We start from the raw sequence: 27,304 nt of genomic DNA on the forward strand, positions 1-27,304 counted from the left end.
CTGCCAGTGAGTTTCAGTGGGCATGGGTTATGAGCATGAGTGACTGTCAGCGAGTGTGACTGGACATGAGTATGTATTTGAGTGAGGAGTGGTGAGTGGGACTGGGTGCAAGTATGTGCAGAAGTGGGTGCCAGTAAATGTGAATGGGAGCGAGTGAGTGTTTGTGAGTACGAGTGTGCATGAGTAGGAACATGACTTGGTGCCAATGAATGTGAGGGGGTCATAGCCTGCAAAAATAATGGTGTGTGTAAGTATCCACTCATCCTGCCTACTTGTGGACTGAATGTATTGAAGTTTTAGTGGCGTTACCTCGCCAAACTGAAGAGCATGTCTGCTCTTGCTACATGTTCCTGGTTCTGTGGCACAGAGTGCAAAGTGTGTCATTAGGCAAGCGAACAGATAAGCATGTGGCAATCTGCTCCTCGTTGACAGGTGACGGTGAAGCTGAAGCGAGGGCCCATGACTACCTGGAGAATGATGATCCCCTGTATGAGGAAGATTACATCTTGTCATGATGCCGCATTCTGCAGAATGGATGACATGCCTGGGCCGACGTAGGGGAGGTGTAGTTTCGCAGCTGTCCAGAGGTGCTGCGCTCTCTATCCCTTTTCCACTTTGCTGTCCTCTCCTTTCCACCCACCTAAAGCATTTTGTGTGCCCCTCCCCCCCTCCCTTCATCGCATAATATCGCGTCGACACAGTGTAAATAGCTTGAGAAAGGGCATGTGTTTGCACATCTCTAGATTTTCCTAGGCATATAATGCTTCTGAGTTTGTTTTCTCTTCAGTTGTAGAAGTTGAAAGCAATCCCAGTGTCTGCAGTTAAGTGCCGGCCTTTTGTTCCCCCCTTGATTGTTTGCCAGGAAAAGAAGATTGTGATATAGGTTTAGGCACTTGAATAGGATTAGTACTGTTGAGGGACTTTTGCTGTTTTTTGAGTGGTGGACAGTGTACGACGAAGTGTGAGGACCTAGGAGTTTGTTGTAACTTTATTGTGCCAGTGTGAGCAGAACAGTTGTCGTGTGTTGTGTTAGCAAAAAAACAGGTTCCTTGTTGCCTCTTACTTTTTAGAATAAATTATGTAGCACGAAAGTTTACTTTTATAAGATGTTGCTAGGGTGGCTTCATATTTGCTCTTGTTTGAGAGGAAAGTTTAAGGGGTCAGAATGATGGATATTTCAATTTTCTCGGTCTTTTCAACAAAAGGCACAAATTGCTGGCGTTATTGAGCCGTCGAACAGTCTTCATGTTCAAGCTGTTCTGTGCCCGCTTCGGAATGTTGCAATCAGCTATGAAGCTGTCCTGCCTCGCCATCCATCTGTGCAGGGGGACAGCATTAGGGCTGTTACATAATCAAATTTACGAAAGTATGTGTGTTCATATTATTAGGACATATAATTTCAAAGTAAGGACACACAGTTTTGTCTCTAATTTTTGAATATGCAGCTAAGCTGTGTGCTCATTTCTTATGTCACCTGCTTCAACATTAGCAAGCCAAAACTACGCTCACTGTCTTCTGATGCAATCTTTCCCATGACAAAATGCAGCCATGCTGTGTTTACTTTCCGCAATATACATACATACAAACGAGTGTGGTGCTTGCTAGGATTGTTGCATGTATATCATTGTTTCCATTTGGTTCCTAGAGCTTTTCACCACCCATTTCTCAGAATGCCCCGTTCTACAATAGCACCTGACATATTGCCACATATTTTCTGGAAGAGCAATGGCTAAGTGCATATTTACTGTGACGTAAAAGTGACTGCTTGAAGTACACTGTTAATAGCCCACATTCATCGGCAATTGAAGACGTTTGGAAATCTGACTTCTTTTCCTTTCACAAAGATTGCTGGAACTAGGAAGCACCGCTTGGAGCTTGTTGCAGAGGCCACAGATGCAAACGCCAAAACCTAGAGAAACAACACGTATAGATGAAAAGGACCCTCCAAACACATCACAATTTCTCACACAGCTTCATTTAAGATTGCAGCATTACAAATGGTGTTTTCGAGTGTTTTGTGCAACGCTGATATCTGCATTTCCAGACTGTGCTTTTTTGTTGTGGGTGTAATGTCTGGCTAACCCCTGTGTGGTGGCAGCCGCTGTTGAGAAGAGTTGTTGACTGCTGTACACAATGCTCTATTTTTCTCTGTCCTTGTTGTTTGCAGCAGCTGCAAATAGAAGAAAAGTATAATGAGTAAAGGTGGGCGGCTTGCCCATTCTTTGTTGATGTGTTTGCGTCACGTTTTCTTGCAGCCTGGAGTGGACCATTTCACTTTTGGTCCACGGGCGTTGCCTTGTACAAAACACAGCGAGGTTGTATATTAGAATCATTTTCTGACTTCTGGATGGTGATGCCATATCGGCAGAGAGCAATGGTTGGTGAGCAATTCATTGGAAAAATTTGTGATCCGAGAGCAATACCCACATTGTAAAATGGCTGCAGATTGATTCTGACCACCTGGGGTTTTATATATGACACGTTTGTCTTAACACATTAAGCATTCTTGCTTTTTCTTCCACACAGTGTCTGCAGTGTGTGGGACACCTTGTACTCAGTAGAAAAACACTATAGATGGGCTGTGTGTCAATGGTGGAGCTGCATATCACTTGTGTAGTACAAACCTGGTAGTACAATGAAATCTTGCTGGTAGTGTAATGTTGTATGCTTAGCGTTCAGGGCACTTTGTTTGTTTGTTATTGGGAAAGAATTTAGTGCACCTTATTTGTTTTATCTGGGTATTAAAGGAGAGGGAGGGGTTTTTCCTCTTCCTTTTTTTTTTTGGCAGCCACTTGCATAAAAGCTTACCAGCATAGGGGTGTAAGCACCACCACTGCAGTGGCATCAATGTGCTTTGGTATTGGTGTCCATCAATGCACAAAACAGTTGAGCCCGCGAAAGGTTGAAACAGTGAGTTTACGAACTTCCTAACATTGCAACAATAACAGATATAGTAATCTTGTACACACATGTAAGACAGGAAGAAACAGGCTAGTGCTGCCCTGAGCTCTGTCGGAGATGACATTCCTTCTCTCATGCTTTGCTCTGCAAGCCTCCTCGAATCCTAAGTGTAATCGGAAGTAGTGAGGAAAGTGAATGGGTCCACGTTAAGAGGAGACTTCAGCCTGGTGCCAACTCCGATGTCGGGGCTATCCAAATACATTTAAAGGGACACTAAAGGCTAATATTAAGTCAGGCTATAGTGATCGATTATTGCTGAAGAATATGTAAGGCGTCACTACTATTGCGAACAGAGCCTTAATAACCTAGAAATTGAGGTGAATGCAGGTCATGATTAGAGACTACCCGGGACATTAAAGTACTTTCCCGATGATGAAAGCACTCCTCAGTTAAATTCTGTCGCTAATACTGAATCGCTCGTTACAGAAAACATACTTGTTCGGTCTTATAAAATGAAATAAAATGATACTTGTCCAGTTCAATTTCATCTTTAGAAAAAAGAACTCATTAAAATTACCCTTGGCAAAGATGCAGGCGGTCGAAAGGTTTCGCTTGACTCAGGGCTGCGCACGCTTTCGTGTTTGAGTAGTTTCGATATCGCGTAGTGCTGCGCTGGTTTTGCTGGCTTGCGAAACTCGCACAAACTGCAAGTAGCAGAGAATTCAACTTCCCCGTGATGTTGCAGGATACCCAAACAGTCCACGCCACTTGACGAAAAAGCAGCTGCAGTGGCTAATCCACTGCTCTGTCTTGGCTCAGTACCGCCATCTAGCGGGCGCCGGATTACTCACCGGCAGCTGCAAAGGGTGTTGATGGCGTAAGCAACATCACCACACCCCCGTTTAGGTCGAGGGAGATTTGAAATTCGAAAAAAGATATACAGACCGATCAGATGCAATTTTCTTGTGAACTAAGTTTTAGCACGAAACAAGCGTTGCGAGGTTTCTGGAATAGTGTTTAAACAGTCCACGTCGACTTACTATTGGCCTTCAGTGCCCCTTTAAACCACAAATTTTATGTGACTACAGGTAGCAGAATTTTCGTTTAGCACCTTGCTAGACATTTCAGAAGATTGGGAAGCTAAAAAAAAAACCTCGTAGTTTGCAGTTTTGTACCTTTGCACCAAAAAGCAAAGATCGCAGTTCTGTAAACTGCTGACGTATTCGATAAATAAATTTACAGCTTGCGTGAAACACTTGCAATGTTTGCGCGAGTTTTGCAAAAGTGTTGCTAGATAGTGATTTATATTTCGTAGCGATGTAAGGATGCGCGACTCACGCGTCTCCTGATATGTTGTTTTCCCGCATAGCTCCCGTCTCCTGTAATCTGGCTTCGCCGCGTGGCTTGGTGCCCGCGGCGGTCGGTGTGGTTGAAGCGCATTGCGAGAGATCGCGCGAGTGTGGCTCTGCTAACGCCACCTAACGGCGGGGTTACTTGAGGCAGCTCACATGAATGCTCGAGGTTTCGTCAGCCGAGCAGGTGAGCCGGACGTTCCAGGGAGGTCCACGAGAGATGGGTTGGTGTCCTTTCACGACATTACTAACCATTACAAACTTGAGCGGAGAATTTACCCTCCACCGGACAAGCAATTGGTGAAGGCGCAGGAAAGCGTCTGGCGAAGATTGCAGACGAGATCTTTCAGTAACCCATACGTGTTAAACAAAATCTACCCGGACGTTCAGCCGGAATGCAAATGGTGCCAGGAACTGGCCACCTATGACCACATATTATGGAGCTGTAGCATAGCGCCGCCACCGGCGGATATTATGCGTGATCCTTCTCTCGAGCAGTGGGAGGCCGTGTTGGCCAGCTCAGACCCGGTCATCCAGACCAGGGCCGTGGAGTGGGCCACCCAGGTCGCCGTCAGCCATGAGCTGATGGCCATCTAGCACGGAATCGTCCGCACATGCGTTCTGACGAAAATAAAGTTTTTCCATCCATCCATCCATCCATGGGCGCAAGAAGGAGAAGGCTCTTCCTCTTTGGCTCGGGATTGGGCAAGCGGCGCGGACGTTCTGCGCGTGCGCCGATCCATGCTTCTGCGAGACCGTCCCACGAGGCCTACCCCGGAATGGACGAACACGACCGTTCGAACGCGCTACCGTTCGCGTGACCGTACGCGCGAACGACCAAGCATTGGTGTCCAGCATGGGGCGAACATATTCGCTCGTTATCCGGTCGCGGTGAGTCGGACTTCCGCGATTTGTCGCGCACCCATCGGCATGTTTTGTGGATAGCAACTCGGCTAGCAGGCATTAGTCGATGAAAGGTGCAATAAATGCCCTTGTGATTGTTTGCACTACTGTGCTGTCGTTCCTTTGTGCCAAGAGCACGGGTGAGAACCCCTCAATGTTAATATAGAAATTTAGTTTGCTCTATATATTAGGAGCAGTTTACTTGTGATTGTTAATGGTGATCTTAATTTGTGATCTTTAAAGGCGGCAATTGGTATTTAATGGTTCCCTCTTATTTTCTTATTTTTTTCAATTTTGCAATGCTCCACCTTTTTAGTGAAAGAATTGGCAGCGTAAATAAAGAAGTCGCAGTTTCGCCGGAAAGGCGAAACATCGATTGCGATAGCAAATTAGTATACAGCTATACGAAGTAAGGATAGTAGCCTTATCGGCCGTATAAACTCGGAAACATTCGCGTACTAACTGAATCGGCAAGATGGTGTCAGCGCGCTCAAGCAAACAAACGCGTCACCCTCGATGAGTGCGGACACAAGCTGCAAAACGCTGGTGTGCGCAAGCGCGGCAGCAGCAGCGAGCGAAGTGACCTTCGCGCGGCCTATCGCTTCAACGCAAGAGCGGCGAGAACACGTCGCACACAAAGGTATAAGCCGTTTGCAGATCCCTTTGAAGATACGGCGCGCGGGCCGTGCAAAGTACGCACTTGTTGCCGGACTGAAAGCCGCTCCCTCCCGCGCTGCCTCCCCGCTTGCTTCCACTGAGCCGCGATCGTCAGTTCCCCTTGTGCCCCGCTGCCCGGTCGCGAAATGCGCAGTTGCTGCTAGAGACACTGCAAAAAATTTCTCTACCTGCGCTGCCTGCGCTTTAACTCAGCCGGCCCGCCCGGCGCTTGAAAGGTATATGGCACCCCAAAGTCACGTGGTACGATTGGGCCAATGAACGCGTCGGCGGCGCGGGGAAAACGAATGCGGTACTCTGAAAATTTTTTCCAGTGATTCTAGTTGCTGCGAGAGCACAGGCCCCCTCCTTCATCCTTTGCGGCTTTTCGTGCGACGGGAGAATGCGTTTGCTCCCCGCGCGCACCAAATCGAGCCGCGATTCCCTCGCGCGCTTTCACTCGCACATGCAGCATACGACGCGCGGCGACGGTGTTGTCGCCCTTGAACTTTATGCGGAACATCGCGGCCATATAATTGAACACATTGCTGGCTGTCTCGTAATCGAGAGTGGATGTAGGCATGAAAGGGCAGCTGGCAAAGCAGATTGGTTGGAGATGACACTAGCCAAAATGGGTGTAGTGCGTGTTCGCAACGACACACCGCACCGCACCTCATCACGCCATACTGTGCACTGGTCCATATGGACGCCGCGCAGTTTGAAGAAAACCGGCTGGAGGCGACACGACAGGCAGCGAAAGACGCCAGGAAGACAGTGCACTGCCCAGCTGGAAGAATGAATGAATTCTGCGGTTTTACGTGCCGAAACCACGATTTGATCATGAGGCACGCCGTAATGGGGAACTCCGGATTAATTTTGACCACCAGGGGATCTTTAACGCGCCCGCAATGTATGGGGCAAGGGCATTTTTGCATTTAACCTCCATCGAAATGCGGCCGGGATTTGACCACGCGACCTCGTGCTTAGCAGCGCAACACCATATCCCCTAGGTCACCGTGGCGGGTAGGAGCACCTCTTGAGGCGACGCAAAACCTGCGCCGCGAAACTCGCGGACCGCTGGCGTTGAGAAGAGGGCTCATCGGCAAATTATGTCAATGAAGTGTACGATGTCCTCTATCCGCCTTTTGAACGTCGTTATTGGAAATGAGAAAAAAAAAACTTCAGCGTAATAGAAGTTACAACTTGAGTGAGAGTGTGAACAAACATTAGGAAGAACTTGGAAGCAATGTTTTTGCTAACTTGTGTGGGCAGTACCTATCGTATGTAATGCGGTCCTCTACAATGTGTTGAGGGTCAGAGACCGCATTTGCCCAGATGATCTCGCTTTGTTCTCGTAACTTGCCCGGATGCTCTCTTTTGAGTGCCCGGATAACGGCTCTGGCTTTTGGCTCAATGTCAGTTGAAGGTCGCCGACAACGGGAGCTAAAAGCATGGCATGCTTAAATGCGCCTGCTCTCTCACTAGACCAAACCATCCTGAAATTCGATGTAGTGGATAATCAATGTGATTTCACCATTCTGATCGCAACCACCAAATCCGAACTTCATATCGTCACATATGCACGCACCGACAGCATTAATTGAACATGCGGAAATGCCATGACAGATCACAACGCCTGTTACGTGTATTTACATGGAACAGCGACGTGAAGCATGGACTTTTTTTTAGGAAGCTGCAGAAGCATTAGAATAGTTTCGGAATCGTTTGCGTTTGCATGTATGCTGGTAGTACGCTCGATAGCTTGCGACTGCCTGGCCTTTTGTAATATTCGGTGCCTGCGACGTTTCTCCAATGCTGCCCGTGCAAGTGCGCATAGCGGGACAAGACGCATCGGGAAAGCTGGCTTCCTTACGATAAGAGAGCCTGCAAGGTGAAGCTCTGCTCCTGTAAATACTGTCGTATTGTGAGAAATGTTCGAGCCTTTTTTGTAACCTAGGACATCACCATGGAAAATGGCGGACATGTTAAGTGTAATGTGTGGCGAAATTTGTATGTTCCTGGCTTAAATAGCGTTCCAAAGAATTCGTGAACCTGGGTTTTACCCCTATTTTTATGCGTCGCGGGAGGTTCGTAGTTGGTTTTTACGGTGTGCTCGGCGAAATAAACGAGGGACCTTGTTTATATTTGGCAGAAATGAAGAGCGAGTTATGGGTAATGTACAACAATGTTGAATATGTATGGGTGAATTGTGGCCTTTGCTATAAATTACGTAGACAAGGAGTGTTATGAGTGTGTTTTACTAGAGGTGCGAAGTTTAGCCCGATGCTATGGCTTAACTAGCAAATGCCACTGAGATCAAATTTAGCAGAAATTGGGGTGGGGGGGGGGGGGGGTCGCTATGAAAAATCTGCGAAGTTAAATGCATGTTGATTAAATACAGCCTTCGTAAACAAATATTCTTTAGAGTGCTGGAAAGCGTTGCCCATTTCAGCCATGTTTTACAGTGTTCCTATGGATCTCTACGTTACACGAAGTTTATATTTGGTGAATATAAGGGGCACGTTATGGGTTATGTGTTTTGGGTTCATTGACGCCTTTACAATAAAATACGCCGGTGGTTTCCATACTTTCTGGCCTCAGTTGGTGAACCAGACCTGCCTTCACAAGATGCCAGAATTTATCACGTGGCTCTGACATAGCTACAAATGTCACCCGGATGGAAGATCGAAAGCGGGGCTTAAACTATGACAAATCAGCATGGGAAGTTAAAAGCATGTGGATTAATACAGCTTTTGTGAAAAAAGTCATTTGTGTTTGTGAGCCTTATATGGCCGTTATCGGCTATGTTTCCCAATGCTCCGGGGTAACTCTACGTTATGTCAAGTTTATACGCAGGCAATGGGGGCATCTCAAGTGTAATATGTAGCGATATGTTAGCGGTTTTGGCTTAATTAGGAGCGTTAAATAATTACTGAAGACGTTTTTTTTTTCTTGTACTTTCATGCCTTCTACGAGGTTCGAAGACGTGCTACGGTAGCCCAGTGGCTATAGCGTTGCGCTGTTCAGCCCGAGGTCGCAGGATCGAATCCCGGCCGCGGCGGCCGCATTTCGATGGGGGAGAAATGCGGTAAGCGCCCGTGTATATCGTGCATTATAAGTGCGCGTTTAAGAACCCCAGGTGGTTTAAACGAATCCGCGGAGCCCTCCACTACGGCGCCCCTCAAAATCATATTGCGGGGTTTGATGTGCCTTTTAAAACAGCTATATAAGTTTTGCACCAGGCTCGATCGATCGTTTCCTTCACATACGTGCACTGCAATACTTTTCTATGATCTCCTTTTTACTTCGTACATTTGCGCCTCTGGGAGTACTTTCTGCGCCATGATACGTAGCAGACCTGTCCATCTAGATATTTCAAGATGTCCAACTATCGGCCCTGCAGCGCCCTTATTTTCATCGCAAAACGGGTCGGAATTGTCCTTGCCACCCAGCCTTGCCGCCATTCTTGCTTGACGCCCCACTACGTTGTTAGCGGCCGCGAGCCCGCACGCTTCACGAGACCAAATACAGCCTCGGTTCTGATACAGCACCAGCTCGGTGGCCGCCCATGGATGCGGCAGAAGCGGGTCCACAGGCCGAACGGGAGCCGAAGCAGGCGGGACGGAGTCGCGATGACGCCGATGCCTTGCAGGTGTCGCTGCCGCGGGACATATCGACCATCGCGTTCGTTAAGTCCGAGACCCACGCGCTCGCCCTCTTAGCCCTAGCGGCCGTAGCCGCTCTGCTCTTTGACGCCCTGCGGAAGCAGCGCCTCGAAGAAGGCGTCGGGCGACGCCAGGCGCGTGCCTACCTGTCCAAGGCGGGAAACGCCAGCATCGACCCGTGCGACGACTTTCACGAGCACGTCTGCGGAGGCTGGAGCCTCAACATGGACGAGTGGAGCTTCTCGATAGAAGTTCAGGCTGCCCAGAAACTGCACAAGGCGATGGCCCTCCTCCGCTACCCAGCAGTGTCCCGGCAAGGCTCCAGAACTTTCTCGATGCTCTCGGCGCTATTCAAGTCGTGCCACCAGGAGCTTCGCATCCGGCGCAACCTTCGCCACTTTGCAAACGCGATGCTGCGAGCGTCGAACATTACGTTGGGAACCTTGCGAAACACGAATGGCGTTGGCAGCTGGCTCAAAACCGCGGTCGCCATGAGCGTGGTTCTGGGTCTTGACCCACTCTTCGCGTTGACCGCAGAGTCGCGCGGCGTGCGGTACGTGCTGTCGCCAGCGTTTCGTTTCGACATAACATGGAGCGAGAAGTTCAACGCCAGCAGCATGTCGGCTGGCTGGTTGCGCGGCCACGACCTCGAAGTAGCATTCGACTTGCAGGAGCGTATCGCCCGCCAGAGGCTGAGCGACGGTCAGTGGGAGGCCGTCACTGCCATAGGACTAGCGAAAGAAGTCTTCCCGCGCCTAGGGGTCGGAGCTCTAGAGGACTGGCTGCGTGCCGTCAACGCCTATGTCAACGTAAGCGTGACGAGGACAACGCCGGTCGGCATTTGGTACGTGGATACGTTGGCCGCCATACTGAGGTCATTTTTCGCGGTAAGCGATGCTACGAGGACTGCATTTATGTACATGCACATCCTCGAACGCGCGCTGGACTACGCAGACGCGTCCCGCCTGCCCTATTACGACCGGCTGGCCTTCTGCGTGGACGTGTTGAACACGGCGAACTTGGGCCCCGCGTTGAAGGCTTTCGCGCTGCACTCGCTGGCGTCTCGCGATGCCCTCAGCGCCGCCCACGACTTGTACTCGGCCGTCTCGGCGAATACGGTGTCGGCTCTTTCGAGGCTTCGTCACTTGGACCGTGCTCACCTCGCCGCCGTTCGCAGCGCGCTGACGAGGATCGTCAGGAGGAGCGTGCTAGACAGCGTCGCGATGCCAGCGTCTGTTTTGGACGAAGCTTACCGCGATTACCCGGCCACGCCGAACCTGTATAGCGGTGTTTCTGTCGGCAGGGTTATTCCTTATAAGGGCAAGGAGCTGGGTCGTGGAGCCGCTTGCTTTAATGTGTACTGGAATTCGCTGGCGTTCTTCGATGACGACAGACTCTGCCTCCTGCTGGAGGGCCTTGTCCCGCCCCTGTTCTATGCCGGTGCCGGAGACGACGTCAACTACGGCTCGCTGGGATTTCTCATCGCGCTGGCCCTCGCCGATGAACTGCTCGAGCAGCTCGCGTCCGGCTCTGCGCAGCAGCAGTTGGCTTTGCGGACGCTCGAGGAGGAAGCGGTGCGCTGCTTTCCCGAACAGAAGGCACACGCCACGCATGGCGCCGCAGTGGCTTTGGCTATGGCAGCCGCCTTCGGGGCGTTCACGTCGCAAGCCGGCCGTGAGAGTCGCGACGGTGGAAGTTCGTATCGAGCGGAGCAGCGGCGCATGTTCTTCAAGCGAGCGTGCCTCGTTACATGCTCGCCGACATTCTTCACCGTGAACAGAAAACCGATCCTGCCCAACGCCAAGTTTGCATGCAACGCAGCAGTGAGCGCCACGCCGGGGTTCTACGAGGCGTTTTCGTGCGAACACACGAAGGAGCGAAACGTGCGCGCCTGCCTGTTGTTCTCGTAGCCTGGACGGCCTTCGTGCCATCTTGCTTGAAAGACACCGCCGCGTGATCGCGCAACGTTTATCAAAATGTCGCTTCTAACTTGTTTCGTTAACCAATGAATTGTGCATGTCCTTCGTTTCTTGGATTGCTGCGCGTGGCCGTACAGTGAATGTAAATGAACACGTTCAAATGATTAAAAATACCCTGTCGTAGTTTTAACTTCGCTCTTGGTACAGCGTTGTCAATAACGTACAGTACGGTCCACTCTTTGAGGGAACACGCGAGCGCGTGGCCGGCGGTTCGCGGCAGCGCTACTGCTGGCGAGACTTGAGAACGCGGAGCATGTATACGCCTAGATGATAGAAAAATAGAGGAGACTATGCCTAGATACATATAAGGGCGATGCGTTCGCCGCGTCGCCTGTTACTTGGCCGCAGGGCTAGGCGCGCGCTGGCCCTTCCGGCTCTTTTTGTCTCTTCCCTTTTCGCGGTGCGAAACATCTGATACCAACTCTGCCTCCCGCTTGTTGAACAGGCAGACATGGTTGGAAGGGTAAGCTTGGTATGCTCGCTGCATCGGGCTTCAATTGCCTTGTCTGTTATCAAAAGTGGCCAGTTGCTGCGATCAGTATGTGAAAAACATGACAAGATTATCGATGAGCATTGACACAATTAAGGTAGCGGAAGCGACAGAATTCCAGAGTTCCTCACACCTTATCTCATTGCGCGCACGTGTTGGTGTATCGGAATAATTTTCATAAAACTGCATGTCCAATAGATATTGAAATGTCCGAAATATGGAGCTTCCACGGACGTTGCTTCAACGAGCAAGAAGCGAGTCGAGTTAAATCTAGTGCTAGACTGCAACAACAAACAAAAGTATTTTTTTTTTTCCTGCTTTCTGATTACCAGCCGAACAGCAGGCAGAGTGACGGCTAGAGAAATTGCATCGCGCAAAAGAAGCGCTCTCCAGCGCTTGCCGAATGCAGGGCTGGGGAAGTACCAGATGAAGCGGGGCACGAGCCGCGCTCACGACAATATGCGCATGCGCCGCGTTTACAAATATGGCCGCCAGTTAGCGCCGCGGGGGCCGCCGGCCTACGCCGGCCATGCGTTCGCGTGCTCCCACTAAGAGTGGACCGTACTGTTCATGCATAGTCGTTAGCGCATTTGCGCGAATTGCACGGGCTTGTCAACCACAGGGACGCTGTATCTAGCTGCCGCCATCTCTAAGCTGTGCCTTTTTCTGTGCCACATCCTCGGGACTAATGGCGTCAGTTCCTTTAACGTCTGCTTGGCGGGCACTGGTAGAGCTTCTCTTCGCCTTACGGTGGACGGATTCGGCCACGGCACGTACGGCCGATTGAGGGAAGCCGGCTCTTAAAAACTTGATCTGCTCTGATCTGAAAAGACACCCGGCACCTTCCGAGAACACGACTTGCGCAGCGCTTGCTCTAGGCAAGGAGAAGCAATACCACGTTTGACAACTTTTGAGAGTGGGTCGGGTCGCACGGGAGCAGTTATTTCTTATCGCGTGGAGTAAATGAAAAGCAAACTTGAAAGGTTAAATCCCTTCGTTAATGTCTAAAAAACTGTAATGAGTGTAACGAGGCTAACTTTCATTCACTTTTGGGTTACCTGTTATTATCGTAACGACGAGGCTGACTTTGTGAGCAAGCTTGAAATGACAGTCAGCAATTTTGTCTCGTTATTGGAACTTTATTTAGACAGCGCTTATGTGGTGTTTTAATGAGCGAACGTACCTCCAAAAGAAAGGCATTTGTATATCGGTTCGTGTATTTCACTGGTTCTATCGAACACATTTTTTTTTTAATTCTATTGACCACTCACTGCAACGTGCTGCTAGCTCATCTGATATGTTTTTAAAGTTTTTAGATATGGTGATGATTTTTTAGAATTCTCTTAGAACATGACTGCCCAGTGCTTTCAGCATGCTGTCGATTTGGATTTAGCCGGTTTAAGGTGATTTGAACATTTGCATTTGAGATACCTGTTTTAATAACACATTACAGCGTTTACACACTACAGTGCCTGCACATGTAACTCACTCAGCCGTACTATTCGCCTGTTATTCTGCACAGGAGCGGTAACTGAACTGCACGCGTATATGCACACCTATTCAGAACGAAGGATGCCACACGACACTTGACCTTATATTCTGCAGTGACTCACCTGTTCGAGTCAAAGGCATAGAAATAAAGATAAACTATCACCGTGCGCGTGTGTGCGAGTGGCTGGGTGGGGCTGCCTGACTACCAGGTGCGCTGTGGGGTTGGTTGCCATCTCGGTGGATGTATTCGTGGATATATCAATGCGAAGGTTATATGTGCGCCGAATAAAAGTACCAGCGAACGGGCTGATACACAACCCTTGCATGCTGACCAATTAAGTACGCGCACCTCCATTCTGCGAAAAAAAAAAAAAAGCCTGCGACATAAAACCTGGGTATATTATGTCGGAAAGCTCAGCTGTTAATAGAATGGCGAACTATATATCTAACGGATTCTTTTATTTACTTTATTTTTTCTTGAGTTAGCCACTCCGTATGTACCGTATGTACCAGCGCAGAATCATCTACGTGCCCTCGGTGCAGATCTGGAGAGACAATCCAGAACCTCTTCTGCCTTTGGCGCCGCTTCGATGGACAACGTCAGATTACCGGTGTGCTTTGAACAAACTGGACGACCCGCCATTTACCGAAACTATGGGAAACCAGCGCTGGAGTTTTCACGGCGCCTGCAGCGCCGCCCTGGCGGTCAGAACGTGCACAATGCAGCCTCCCCCGCGGACGAAAATTGCGTTGCGTGCCCTTAAAGTCGAAGGAAAACAAAAGGGCGCCGACGATACTGTTGCGTATACAAGTGCCACAACTAAGTCGGGATGAGGGAGGATGTATCCTTCTGCGTCTTTCCATCTAAACCCTACGAACAAGAACGAAGGCGGCGTTGAATCCAAGCAGTCAGGCGAGCGGAGTAAGCTCCCGTCTTATCGCCCTGTCAAGCGGTGTCGGGCTGGTTTCTAAATCAAATTTCGCGTGTATCCTTGGTTTATTCGATAGTGAAGACGGTCAGCCATGGCAGACAGTACCAAACAGCAGAATCTGCTGTCGGTATTTCGTCGGAAACAAAATGAGCAATAGCATGCACCATCCGGCATATGTACCATTTTTCCTTCGCAATGCCACCGCCAAGCCCCTTCCAACGCCACCGCACCAAGTGAACGATACGAAAGGTGAATATTATCCATTCATTGCCAAGAATTATGTGGGAGGGAAGCTGCCTTGTAATACGAGTTGTATGCGCATAGTGCCGGCGCACGCGCGACTAAGCCACCTATGTGTTTATAAAAATGCGCATGCGGACGAGGACTCCGGCAAATTAATGTAATTAGTGCTAAATGTAGCCAGGATTGTTACGGATCAAGCAGCCGAGCACTCAAACCTTTGCTTGCGCGAGTCAGCTGATGCGATCAAGCTTTCTTCTCCATTGACTGCTGTGGCGAAGTAACATCAGAATTTTTTATGTCTAGCCAGAGAAATATGGAATATCTTCAGGCCAACTAATACTTACGAAACCATAGCGCAGCACGACCGGAGCCATAACTGCTAGATTTGCGAGGCAGGCAGCCACGCAAGCATGGCATCGATACACGACGCAACCGTTAAAGAAACACACGTGCTCGCCGCGACGCACTGTGAAAAATGTATAAAGCTTAAAAAGCTTCTTTCGTCATTTCTTCACTTGATGGCGCTAGCTTCTTTACAAAAACTCCACTTGAAGCGGCGCGAAAACGGAAACATACGGACTATAATACGGCTGCGTATGTGTGTGTCGTCTGGTTGTGTGGCTGGAATATGCCGCGTTTCGTCGCCAGGGCGGCGTGCAACGCACTCTTTTCGACGCGCCGCCTATCCAGCGCTGGTTCCCCATTACAGTGCGATGGCTGTAGATCACTCCAAACCGCAGCTGACACAGCAATGGTGCTTGACGTCGTTAGAGATTTGGCATGAATGCAATTGGTGACGACGGATAATCGTAGACGTAGTTCTTCGGTCAGTTCCAATGAGCCAGCATGATCTTACGCGTGAGATGGCGAAACTCTCTTGGAGTGTATAGCCGCTTTGAATGCCGTACCACGATCAGCGATTGCATGTTTAATTGGCGGACAGAATACAGTGACATTCTTTTTGCTGCTTCATGATAATATATGTTATTAAGCACTCAAACGGTGATGCACATTCAGTGTACGTTTTTGAACGCATGGAACATGAAAATCTAACACACAATTGCCATGGATCGCGGAAAAAAGAAAAAGAAAAGCCTTTGGGGGAACGATCGTCTATAGCGGGGAGAGGCCCGTGCAGGCGCCGGAAAGAATATACTCGGTAAAACAGCCCGATTCTTGGTTCATCCCCCACTGTGGGTACGTGCCATGGTTTTGTAGGATCGTCACCATCACCATCAACCATCAAATCTCGTTCCACGTGAAAGCACCGTAATCGCCATTGTTCACCTGCGCACCAAGGAAAAGGATCTGTCGGGTACGGGGCACGTCCGACGCTGGATCTGAAGCCATGCTTCCAGACAGAGAAGAGTGCCGCGTACCGCTGATCGTTGACGCCGCCACTTCGGAGCCGGATCAAATCAAAGGACCCCGTCGAAGCATTGCAGAACGCGCTGGCGACATCGGCGGAAAGCGGGAAGCCGACGTCACGCTGTCGCTGGTCGACGATTCGACTCAGAGCTCTACCAACGCAGAGTCCAAGGCTTCGAAACAGCAGGTGAGGCCGTCGCTGACCCGCGAAAAAATGCAGCGAGGCTCGCCTATGGATTCCAGCAGAAAGTCCGCGGATGGACAGCACACTCCGAGCAGCGTTAGCGACTCCAAGGAACTCGACGTCTCCCCGGGCATCCTCTCGCCCCTGCGGGCGCTGCGCAACTCGATCGCCGCTCCCTCGACCGTGGTTGAGTATATGCGCTCGTACAGCATGGCGAAGCCCGCCGAGCCCAGCACGAGCGACAGCAGCACCGCGCAGCGTCAGCGGGGTGTCGCCGGCCACTCGCTGGTCCTGGGCATCCTCATGGCCGCCGGCGCCAGCGCCGTCCTCTCCCTCGTCAACGTCGTCATCAAGCGGCTGGAATCGGTCAGTTCTCTCGAGGTGCTCACCTTCATGGCGTTCGGCGTTTTCATCGGCATCCTGCCGACGGCCACGGAAGAGGCGCAGCCCTTCGGCCCCAGCAGCGCCCAGCCGCTACTCATCGTGCGCACCGTCCTCTCCCTGGGTGCGGCCGGGCTGAGGCTGTCCAGCCTGTCCTACCTGACCATCGCCGACTCCTCGATTATCACCAGCCTGACCCCGCTCATGGTCGCCGTCACCGCCAGCCTATTCCTCGCCGAGCCTTGCCACTGGACGCAGGGCGCGGCCGTGGCCCTGTCCATCCTGGGCATCACCCTGGTGGTGAAGCCGCCGTTTCTGGCAAATGCGGGGATCGCCTTCACCAAGGATCAGTACATCGGCATCGCGTACGGCCTCAGCCACACCGTCCTGAACGGCGTCACCACCGTCTGCATCCGGGCCACCAAGGGAGTGTCGCGCAGCGTCGTTGTGTTCCACTATGGCTGCCTCTCGATGCTGCTCGTGTCAATCGTGTCGATCGCCGTGGGTCGACTCAAGATCTTCTACGACGGTTCGCAGATCGGGTACCTGCTGCTCATCTCGCACCTCACCTTCGCCGTCCAGATGTTCCTCACCAAGGCGCTCCAGATCGAGAACGCCTCGGTGGTCACCATAGTGAAGACGTCGTCGGATGTCATCTTTGGATTCGTCATGCAGGTATGTGGTGGTAAAGAAGCGCTATATTGGCTACACTAGGTGCGAATAAAACAGGACCACGCTCAGGTTTGGTTTTAGACTAAGAATATATGGAAAGAAAAAGGAAGTACGCGTGAATAAAATTAGGTACATACTATTAGACGCACCGCAGCAGGCACAGCTAGCTTGGTTTACTAGGGAGGAGGATATTTTAATGAAGAGAAAGGTGGAGAGGTCGGCCTGTAGAGCGTACGTGTCTCTAGCCTGCCATTCCTCCCTGGGGTAAGGGGAAGGGGGAAATGCAGGGAGAGGTAGGTGGCAGATGATTTTCTTCTCCCGCCTGTCCCTGCCGCTCCTCGGAAAACTAACGGGCGCAGCTCCGAGATGTGAGCCTGCCATGACGACCCGACCCGAAATTCCTCTGTGCACGCTACCTGGACATCCCAACCTCATCAACATAGACATGGATGGTATACCTGTAATAGCTCTAATTGAGACTAGCGCCCACATATCATTTGTGAGCTCCATCCTCCGTGCTCGTCTAAACAAAGTTCTCAGCCCCGCTACGATCACTGTAGTCCGCGTAGCTGATGGTGCAACTCCGATTGTTACTGGGATGTGTACCGCCCGTGTTACTGTTGCTGGATGCCGTACTTTGTGTTATGTTTTGTAACAGTGCCCGCAGGAAATCTTCTTGGGATTCAATTTTATGTCTCCTCGTTCTGCCCTTATTGACTGTTCTGCCGGCATTGTTCAACTCGCCCTACCATATGAAGTTGAGAATTCTGATCCGAAGCCTAGTCGGCTATGCTTTGCTGAACGCATTCGCATGCCCCATCTTGCTGTGACGTTCGTAGACGTCATTCCCAATCAACCAATCACCGATAGTGAATACATCGTGTGTCTGTTCGCACAACGTCAAGTTCCCACACACGGTCATCCATATAAAGGAAAGTACCGTGTGTCTCCCAATTGTGAATTTGAGCCTATGTCCTCAAGTACTGCCTGAGGATATCTTCCTTGCAACCATTGCACTAGCCTGCGACTACGATACTTCAGCTTTGACTTCTAATGTACTGTCGCCCACCAGTTCCAATTCGGACATGCAAATGTGTTAGAGAAAGCCTGACAAAAATGATCGCGTCTGACCTTCCGGCTCCCCACGTGAACGCGTTCCATTGCCTACTCGCATCGTACTGGGACATATTTGATCTCAATGGCCTGCCACGGGGCCAGACGTCCGTTGTGAAGCATCGCATAAACACTGGCGATGCAAGCGCGATACACCGACGACCCTATCGTGCATGCTCAACTGAGCGCCAAGTCATGCAGAAGGAAGTCGACAGGATGCTTGCCCGAGATATCATGGAACCTTCTTCAAGGCCTTGGGCTTCTCCTGTCGCGCTTGTTAGAAAGAAAGATAACAGCTGGTGCTTCTGTGTAGACTATCGGAATCTTAACAAGGTAATAAAGAAAGACGTGTACCTCCTGCTACGGATAGATGACGCTCTTGACTGCCTATACGGTGTAAAATATTTTTCTTCGATAGGCCTGCGTTCGGGGTACTCGCAGATTGTTGTTGACGATATGGACCGTAAAAAGACCATCTTTATTACACCTGACGGCCTCTATCAGTTCAAAGTAATGCCATTTGAGTTATGCAATGTCCCAGCTACATTTGAACGTATGATGGACGCTCTCCTTCACGGTTGTAAGTGGTCAATCAGCTTCTGCTGCCTCGACGACGTAATTGTCCTTTCGCCGACTTTTGAAACACATCACCGAGCGTCATCTTCTCTCTCATCTTCATCGCTGACAGCGCCTCGTAACAATATGGTACAATAAGCTACTATATTTGTCAGATGTGCGGATGAACGCTTTAGACACACTACATGCAGAAGTAATATTGTCCACACAAAACGATATTGCGCAAACACATTTCGCATTGTCTTCACGTCACACAGGTCCTAGAGACGACCGTCGAAGCCAGCCTCACATAGAAAGTTCGAAAGTGACCTTACGTTGCGTTGGGCATGGTCAACTCTTCTTCAAGCGCCTAAAATCTTTCTTCCGCAAAGGGGCGGAGGTCCAAGCAGTCAACACTAAACTTGAGTCCTTCACTCGGCCGCATATTGAGGGCACACGTTAGGTATATGATCTATTGTTTCGGGAGCGTGACAGACGCTGCAGTCAGGATTCCGTTCTCGTCCGATCTTGTGAAGGTATCGGCGAGTGTACGCCACACTGAGCCGTAATCTATGGATGAAAGTTTCCTGACCTCTCCGCAACCCAAGTCGAAGCCGGAAACGCAAGCTAGCTTCAAGTCCCGGAAACGCAAGCCAGCTTCAAGTCTATGGAGGCGCTCTTGCCGATGTTAGGGGTTGTCCCATTGTCGCGCCATAGAGGTTTTGACGGAGTTATGGAGCAAGGCGTTGATGTAATACCGGGAAAATTAAGTTTTATAATCTTCCCGTCAGTGTGTGCCTTTTTTGACTCCGCGTCAGCCTGTTCGTTACCAGCTAGCTATTCCACAAGGGCTATCAATCCACTGCAGCACGATGGTATGCCTGGATTGAGATGTCTCAGAAAGCAGAGACACGGTGTTGTAAACCAGAGGACTAGTATATGCGGTTCTGCGATCCATATTGTTTTACAAGTAAGGCGAGCAACACAGAAGTCACAGTAGGCAAGATGGCGAGGAGCAACCTCTATGTCTTCATCAACGCCGGCCTAATGCGACAGACTTCTTCTGTCTCGCGGCAATATAATGCTTAGGAGTTGCAGGGCGTTTTGAGTCACAGAGAACTGTCCATTTCTCGAGGATTTGTTGCACTATGCAGTCACTGCTCCTCGAACGCCGGTCAACTCGGCTGCTGTTGACAATGTTCTGTGTCCCATCTTGAACGGTTGCGTGATCGCGATTACAGGTACTGTGTAGGCTGCCACGGAGGAGGTCTGTGTTGCAGAACGGTCTGCAAGAACATGGTCGGTATATCCGTACATGCAAGCAATGTAGGATAACGCGAAATGCTTGAGCCCTGCAAACGGCATTTTCGACTGCTTCGTTATTCCAGGGATTGAGAGCCTCACCGTCGGCTTTGCCACCGTCCAGAGTGGAACTTCCGGTACGTCATGCGGTGCGAAGTCCGACGGCAGTAGATCTTGTTGCGGCAACACGGCTTCTGAGTAAGCGGCGTCAGGCTAGGCTTACACGATGTAATGCAGCCGGAAATTAAGCTCAGTGGCATTGCGCTTACGTCACGAGGCTCACGTGTCCGAGGACTGTTCATTTCACGAGATTTTTCCTGGCTACTGCTGAATTAAGAAGTATTGTACGCGAAAAGAAAGTGATGTTTTCTGTTTTATTAGAGAAGGGAAATGTGAACGTCTCGTCGTCAATGTACGAGATAACAGAAAATCAATATTGCCTCTTACGCACAAAATTGACTATATCTACAAGATAGCGAGGGGCAGAGACCTCCAGCCTGGTTAGCCACCTATACTTGCTGTGAGCGTAAGTTAACGCTCTGAGTAATGCACAGAGTGACAATAGTTATTTGATGCGATACAATTTCACCATTTGTGCTGTGTGGCATAAACAAACTTTCTTTTCGTTTTGTTTTCCGGTGCTAAATTTACAGTGCACGGTGTGAGTGATGTTCAACACATCTTCTACGCAGGCAGTGTTCTTGAACGTGTACCCGGACTTGTTCAGCTTGTTCGGCGGCACGTTCGTGCTCGTAGGCGTCGTCGTCATCGGCATGCGCAAGATCGCCCAGGCAGCCGCACCTGATACTATGCTCAGGCGGAGGCTTCGATTTCTTCTTTAATTATGAAGATGTCATGCCTGATATATATTCTTGTCCAATGACGCGGACAAACCTGCATTCAGTAAATGTGGAGCATTGAACAGCGTGGATGAATGTGATGCCTGCAAGAGCGTACGCGATGCAAAGGGCATGCCAGATTGATTAATTAGGTGCAATAAATAATACGCAACAACTTATATGTAATGCACGTTTTGAGGTCTAATGGAACGCGTCCTCTACCGACCGTAGCGTTACATCATCATCATTCATCATCATTATTTATTATTCCCTTAATGGCTCCATGTGGGGGGTGGGGCAAACAATAATACAAACATCGAAGGAATGGTAATGTACAAAGCAACAAAAAACAACTGAAAAGACACTAAAAAAACAGGTTTTTACATAATTAGTTGCAAATATGGGTGGTTAGTAACTCTCGAAATTTCGAAGGGTTTCGCTCTACAACAACGGATTCCGGGAGCGAGTTCCATTGTTCTATTGCAACGGGAAGGAAGGATTTGTTGAAAGCGTTTGTAGAACCATGAAGGCATTGGATACTTAAAGAATTGAATAGATGATGTGATGAGCGCACGGCTGGAAATAAAAGCGAGGAACGAAGGTCAGGAAAGTTATAGTAGAAGTTATGGAATAGGCAGAGTTGCGAAATTATACGTCTTGATGCTAAGAGGGGTAGTCCAATAGATAACTTCAAGTTGGTAACGCTGATAGTGTTGTCATAATTCGACAAGATAAAAAGGGAGGCACGATTTTCAGTAGTTTCTAAAGTGTCAAGTACTTTTGATGTGGATTCCAAATTGTAGACGCATATTCTAATTTGGTACGGATGAAAATTTCATGTGCTAGTTTACGAATCGACGGAGGAGACAAGGATAGGGATCTTTTAATACAGTTAAGGGATCTTGAGGCATCGGCGGTTAATTGTAGAACGTGGTTCGACCAATTTAATTTGTTGGTGATGATAACGCCAAGGTAGTGGTAACTGTTGACCTCAGATAAATTCACAGAGCCTAAAGAGTATGGAAATTTGGATATAGAGCGTTTACGTGATACATGCATTAACTTGCATTTGGAGACATTTAGTTTCATCATCGAGCGTGAGCACCGCTTGTCAATAGAATTCAGGTCATTTTGCAGAATCGATTGGTCAGTGTGAGTATTGACACGACGGTAAATAATACAGTCATCGGCGAATAGACGTGTTGTAAATGATATGTCTGTTGGGAGGTCGTTAATGTATATTAGAAAAAGGAGTGGGCCGAGGACGGATCCCTGTGGCACACCCGATATTACTTTGGTAGTATCTGAACAGCGACCGCCAACACAGGTGAACTGGAGGCGATCTGTCAGGAAGCAGATGATCCATGATAGGATTAGTGGGTCGAGGTGAAGGCATGAAAGTTTGGACACTAGTTGATGATGAGGGGCACGATCGAAAGCCTTTGAAAAATCTAAGTAAATTATGTCACTCTAAAATGAATAATCTAAGTTTAGGTGGAGATCTGGTGAATTCAAAAAGTTGTGTTTCGCATGATAAGCCCGGACGAAAGCCATGTTTGCTAAAGAAAAAAAGAATTTCTGTCGAGGTGGGACGCTATATGGGAATATATGATATGTTCTAAAAGTTTACCGGCAATACGTGAAAGTGAGATCGGGCGATAATTGGATGGGTCGGAGCGCTTACCAGATTTAAAGATGGGGGTTGCTTGCTTAGTTCAGTCTTTGGGCATAGTACCCTCGCTTATAGACTGGGTAAAAATAATTTGTAATATCCGGCTAGAAATGGCGTTAGTGGCTTTTAGTATCTTCACCGGTATGTTGTCTGGTGCGGGGGAGCTAGATTTTAAGATTATTGATTAGGCTCGCGATACCTTCAGCAGTTACATCAATGGGAGGCATTTCAATGCCGCAAAACCTTGGTAAAACAGGAATGTTGGTGGACGATTCACAAGTGAAGACGGAAGAGAAGTGTGAATTTAAGACGTCAGAACGCTTTTCAACTGGAACATGGGACCCATCAGGATAAGTTTTGGTAATGTTATGCAACTGATTTCTACTTGGTGCAAGTATTTTCCAAAACTTTTTGGGTTTACGCCGATGATATTGGTAAGATCCTGTTGATAATTTTTTTTTCTTAGAAAGCTTCAGAAGGCTGTTGTACTCGCGCAGGCAGGTGAAATATTTCTTCCATTTCAGGGCAGAACCACATTTTCTTGCCACTCTGAAAAGGCGCTTTTTCTTTTGTGCTAGTTTTTTTAGTTGGTTTGTGAACCAAGGCTTTCCTATGACACCACGAATGCAAACAAGCAGTACGTAATTATTGATTAAGCTGAGTAGCTTTCGCTTATACAGCAGCCAGTTTCCGTCAATAGGCCTTCTGAAGGCAGTTTCTTTGAGGTATTCAAAAAAGTATTTAGTTCACTGTTAATTTGGGAAAAGTCAGCTTTATTGCAGTCCCGTAATAATGTTATTGAACACTGTTTGGTTGGAACAGGGATATTCAAATTGAAGAGGACAATACTGTGATCGCTCAGCCCACTGAAACATGCTAACGACTGAATCTATTCGGGTTGAGAAGTGAGGACCAGGTCAAGGGTGTTTGAGCCACGTGTAGGAAAGTTTACTGTTTGTCTACGGTTGAATTTTAAGGCTAAATCAAGGAAATTTTTTGACTGGCGGGATGATGCTGTTAGATTGTCCCAGTTGATATCCGGAAAGTTAAAATCACCACAAATAATATAGCTAGCACGTGGGAACTGAGAGGTTGCATCTAAAATAACAGTGTTAAAGGAAACTGAAGAGTCTGTCGAATTCAATAAGACGCTCATATACGCATGCGGGAAGCGTATAAACCATGCAGGTAAAATTTTGGGGTGGATTTTTTACTTAGGAGCGACGTAATCGTCGGAGAAAATTGCGCTGTAGCTCCGCCCCCCGTCGAGCGCCGCGCGCTGCTGCTGACGCTGACGATGCGAGCGGAGACCGGAAACTGCGACGTCAGCACGACGTCAGCATTGGTGCTGACGCCAGTGCTGAACACCACCAGGAACACCAGTGCTGACGTCAGCATGACGTCAGCACTGGTGTTCGGTTCCTTCGCAGTCTCCGCGGCCGTGCCTGACCGTGCTTGTTTCTGCGTGCGTGCCGCCATAGGATGCTTCGCTCGACCCTGAATTCCTTTGTTTGTGTCTTTGTAGAGTGGTAGTTAACGTGCGCACCATCAATTGAAATGGTGGGTGACAATGCCGGCGTTCTGTGCAGGCTGCGGTTGCATGAAAACCAGCGGCCGTGACGATGTTTTCTTCCATTACTTACTGCAAGACAAGAAGCTTTCAGCTAAGTGGGAGGCTGCTGTAAAGCGAAAGAATTTTAAGCGCTCGAGAACAACACTGCTGCGCATTTTCATGACGACGATTACTACCAGAGTTTATCAATAATGCGTGATTTGGGTTCTCCTTCGTGTTAGCACGCTGAACGGAAGGTGCATGTTTATCTCCCAGCAGGTTTCGTCGCCAAGCACCGCGAATTTTCTATTCGCACGTGTGTTGTGAAACAGTCTGCATGCAGCTACCATAACGCAGTGCAGGGGTAAAGTTTGCATGTGTTGGAAAGCCGGCTCACGCCAGCACGCTGCGCTCCCCCTTCTCTCGCGCACATAGAGAAACCGACCATCTTACGTAGCCGACGGAATTCGCCGGTTACGAGTAGCGTGCGGATGGCGCGCTGATGAAGGTTCTACACTACACGTGTTACAAGAGGCGATAAACTTTTGCCACATTTAAACCGTCTGTGTAGGTTGCCGACAGCTTTGGGGCAGCGCACAAATGCTGAAGATCGCATCACCGCTTACGTTCTACGAGGAGGCATGGAGGAACATAACTCTACAGTTGTTTGCCCGGAAACGAACTCACTGGATCGCTGAGTGCAGCTTACCAATAACAATCACCAAAGAACATTTCTAACATGAGGAGATGCTAACACTTCGCCTTCGTTCGCGTCGAAAGCACTGCTTGCACCAGCATTTTTTGCTTCCTGGGGAGGCTGGCTCTTCGCAATCGGTGTGTAAAGTATAAACCCCATACAAGCGATCTTGCACGCGACAGCGACAAGCGAGGAGATGGAGATGGCTTCGGGTTCACTGGTCGCCTACAAGCCGAACTCCATGCGATCGACGGCTTTGAGCGACGACTTTCTGGTATGAGGGCAGCAATATATGCGCCGAAACTAGCGTGACGCGTGCTTTATTAATTTAAGTTGATGTATTTTACTGTAAAAAGGAGCACAAAATATTTCTGGAGGTCTTGCACTAGGTTCTTATTCTTGCACGCGTGAAATTCAATAGTTTGCTCGTTCCGTGCGACAATCAGTAGTATTTGAGTTATGTACATCCAGTTCCGGCTTCGCGCTATTGGCTAGTCGCTCATAGCACTTTCGAGCGACGAGCGACGAGTTCTAGATTTCTAGAAACGAGCGATCGAGTGACAACACCGAGCGATCTGTACAAGCGACGGCCTGTTTTGTCGCTCGAAGCCGTCGCCGTCGCGCGCAAGATCGCTCCCATGGGGTGTGTACTTAACGCCGAAGTCCTAAGAGAAACGCAAGCTCTCGAAATTTTCTATTACCGTCTCGGCAAAACAGCAGCAAACTACCTTGCACGGTGCTTCACGTGTAGCGGCAGCGGTCGGTCCGTACGAACACCATTGTTGACGTCACGAGGCGCCCGACCAGTCACAGGCGGAAACGAGGCGCGCGAGCTGCCCCGAGTCAGCTGCTGCACTTTTCGTCGAAATAAAATCTGTTTGCGCTTCTTTCGCTCAATTTCGATGCGATATGCGAATTCACAGGGTTGAAAACCATGACGTACAGCTCTTAACTCATTTTTTCTGGAAAACCTTTCAGCTTCCCTTTAAGTTCGTCGATAAAGGAACGGTCACAATCGGGCGGGCGATAACAAGATATGAGTATGCATGTGCATGTAGGCATGGTTATGTGCACACAAAGAATTTCGTGAGTACAATTTTTCGGGAGCTGATAACAAGGAATGCTGTTTTCCGTGAAGACAAGAACGCCACCACCTCTTCGTTCCATCCTATCGCGTCTGAAAAAAGTGTAGGGGGAATCTTCATGCAGTAGCTCAGTGCTGTCTATGTCCGTGGTTAATCAAGACTCAGTGAAAATGCCCATGTCTGTATTATTGTCGAGAAGGGCTTCAACGGTATCTTTTTTTGACATGTAACTGCGAACATTAGCCAGTATAACAGATAGTATATGATTGCGTGATGCGTCAACAGTGTTTAGTAGCGGCTGGGAGGGAAAGGAGAGTGCTGGGCAAGCCTGCAGTGATGGCTAGGATTTAAATTCTAAAGCTTTGTGCGCTCTGTATTCTCGCCGCGTAGCTCGCGTTGAAGCGAAAGGCAGCACGAAGGTTAATTCGCTCACTGCTGTGGGCGCTATCTTGATAGCGATCGTCTTATGGGATGGATAGACGGACGGAGCGACCGTTATTCTCGCTGGGTAAGCATAGAAATGCTTAAGCATTTAAAAGAAGAGCCCGCGTAGCAGAGTCCCTAGCGTTTCTGCTGCCTTCTAAGTAGCGACATCTAATGCTTAGGAAGCTATCTACTAAATGTGGAAACCACTTTTCGCGTCAATAGAACGCGCTAAAAGGCGGCCGCGTGTGAAAGCGCCCAAGTCAAAACTTGGGCGCTTACTAGGAAGTGCGAGCGGCCGAAAGCGCAAAACGCCGTGATGCGTCTCACCAGATTCCAGGGGCAGCAACGCCGCGTTTTCGAGACTGGTCGCGTCAACCGCAGGAAGTCCTTCGCACAAGCAAAAGACTGAAAAATAAACGCACGCAGAAACACTCCTCACTGTAACGCGTCTTGTAAGAGTTTGAAGGACAATCCCACCGCTGGCAACCAGTTGTAAGGTTTAGACGTTGTTGAAGGGAGGGACTTTTTCTCATCGAGAACTAGGAGTGCGGGATTTATTTACAATATTTACATTACGACAGGAGATACATTTCAACAGTCTAGCATGACTCCCAAATGGAGAACGCTAGACGAAACACACAGCACACTGCACCCAGCACACTGCACCCAGCACACAGCACCCAGCACAACTAGCAGCCGACAAACTGCTGCTTAAAGACCCTCTGTCCTCCGTAGGTGAGGGAAAACTGCTGTTCAACCTTCGTCCAATGGGAGCGTCCAACGTTATCGTAGTTGACCCACCTTTGAGGGGGAGGGTTCACACACTCACTCCCGCACTTCGGTTTCAG

General features: G+C 49.2%; 2 protein-coding genes across 4 annotated transcripts in view; both read left to right on the top strand.

The window, feature by feature from the left end:
• LOC126539501 (putative RNA-binding protein EEED8.10) overlaps positions 1–2,229 on the top strand; it is a 59,223-nt gene extending 56,994 nt beyond the window's left edge. For all 3 annotated transcript variants that reach the window (XM_050186372.3, XM_050186385.3, XM_050186380.3), the window contains one exon: positions 433–2,229. In XM_050186372.3, coding sequence (XP_050042329.2) covers positions 433–515 — 83 coding nt within the window. In that variant the 3' untranslated portion in view covers positions 516–2,229. The remainder of the gene's footprint in view (positions 1–432) is intronic.
• Positions 2,230–15,510: 13,281 nt separating this feature from the next.
• LOC126539542 (solute carrier family 35 member G1-like) lies at positions 15,511–21,169 on the top strand. The gene is made up of 2 exons (XM_050186430.3): positions 15,511–17,218; positions 20,878–21,169. The coding sequence occupies exons 1-2, from the start codon at positions 15,959–15,961 to the stop codon at positions 21,025–21,027; spliced, it is 1,410 nt and encodes a 469-aa protein (XP_050042387.3). The 5' UTR covers positions 15,511–15,958; the 3' UTR covers positions 21,028–21,169.
• Positions 21,170–27,304: the final 6,135 nt, after the last annotated feature.

The sequence above is a fragment of the Dermacentor andersoni genome, chromosome 3, assembly GCF_023375885.2.
Source record: "Dermacentor andersoni chromosome 3, qqDerAnde1_hic_scaffold, whole genome shotgun sequence".
NCBI lineage: Eukaryota > Metazoa > Arthropoda > Arachnida > Ixodida > Ixodidae > Dermacentor > Dermacentor andersoni.

Coding starts and splice junctions, on each gene's coding strand:
- LOC126539542 (XM_050186430.3), top strand. CDS start 15,959: ATGCTTCCAGACAGAGAAGAGTGCCGCGTACCGCTGATCGTTGACGCC. Junction 17,219..20,877: donor TCTTTGGATTCGTCATGCAG/GTATGTGGTGGT, acceptor TCTTCTACGCAG/GCAGTGTTCTTGAACGTGTA.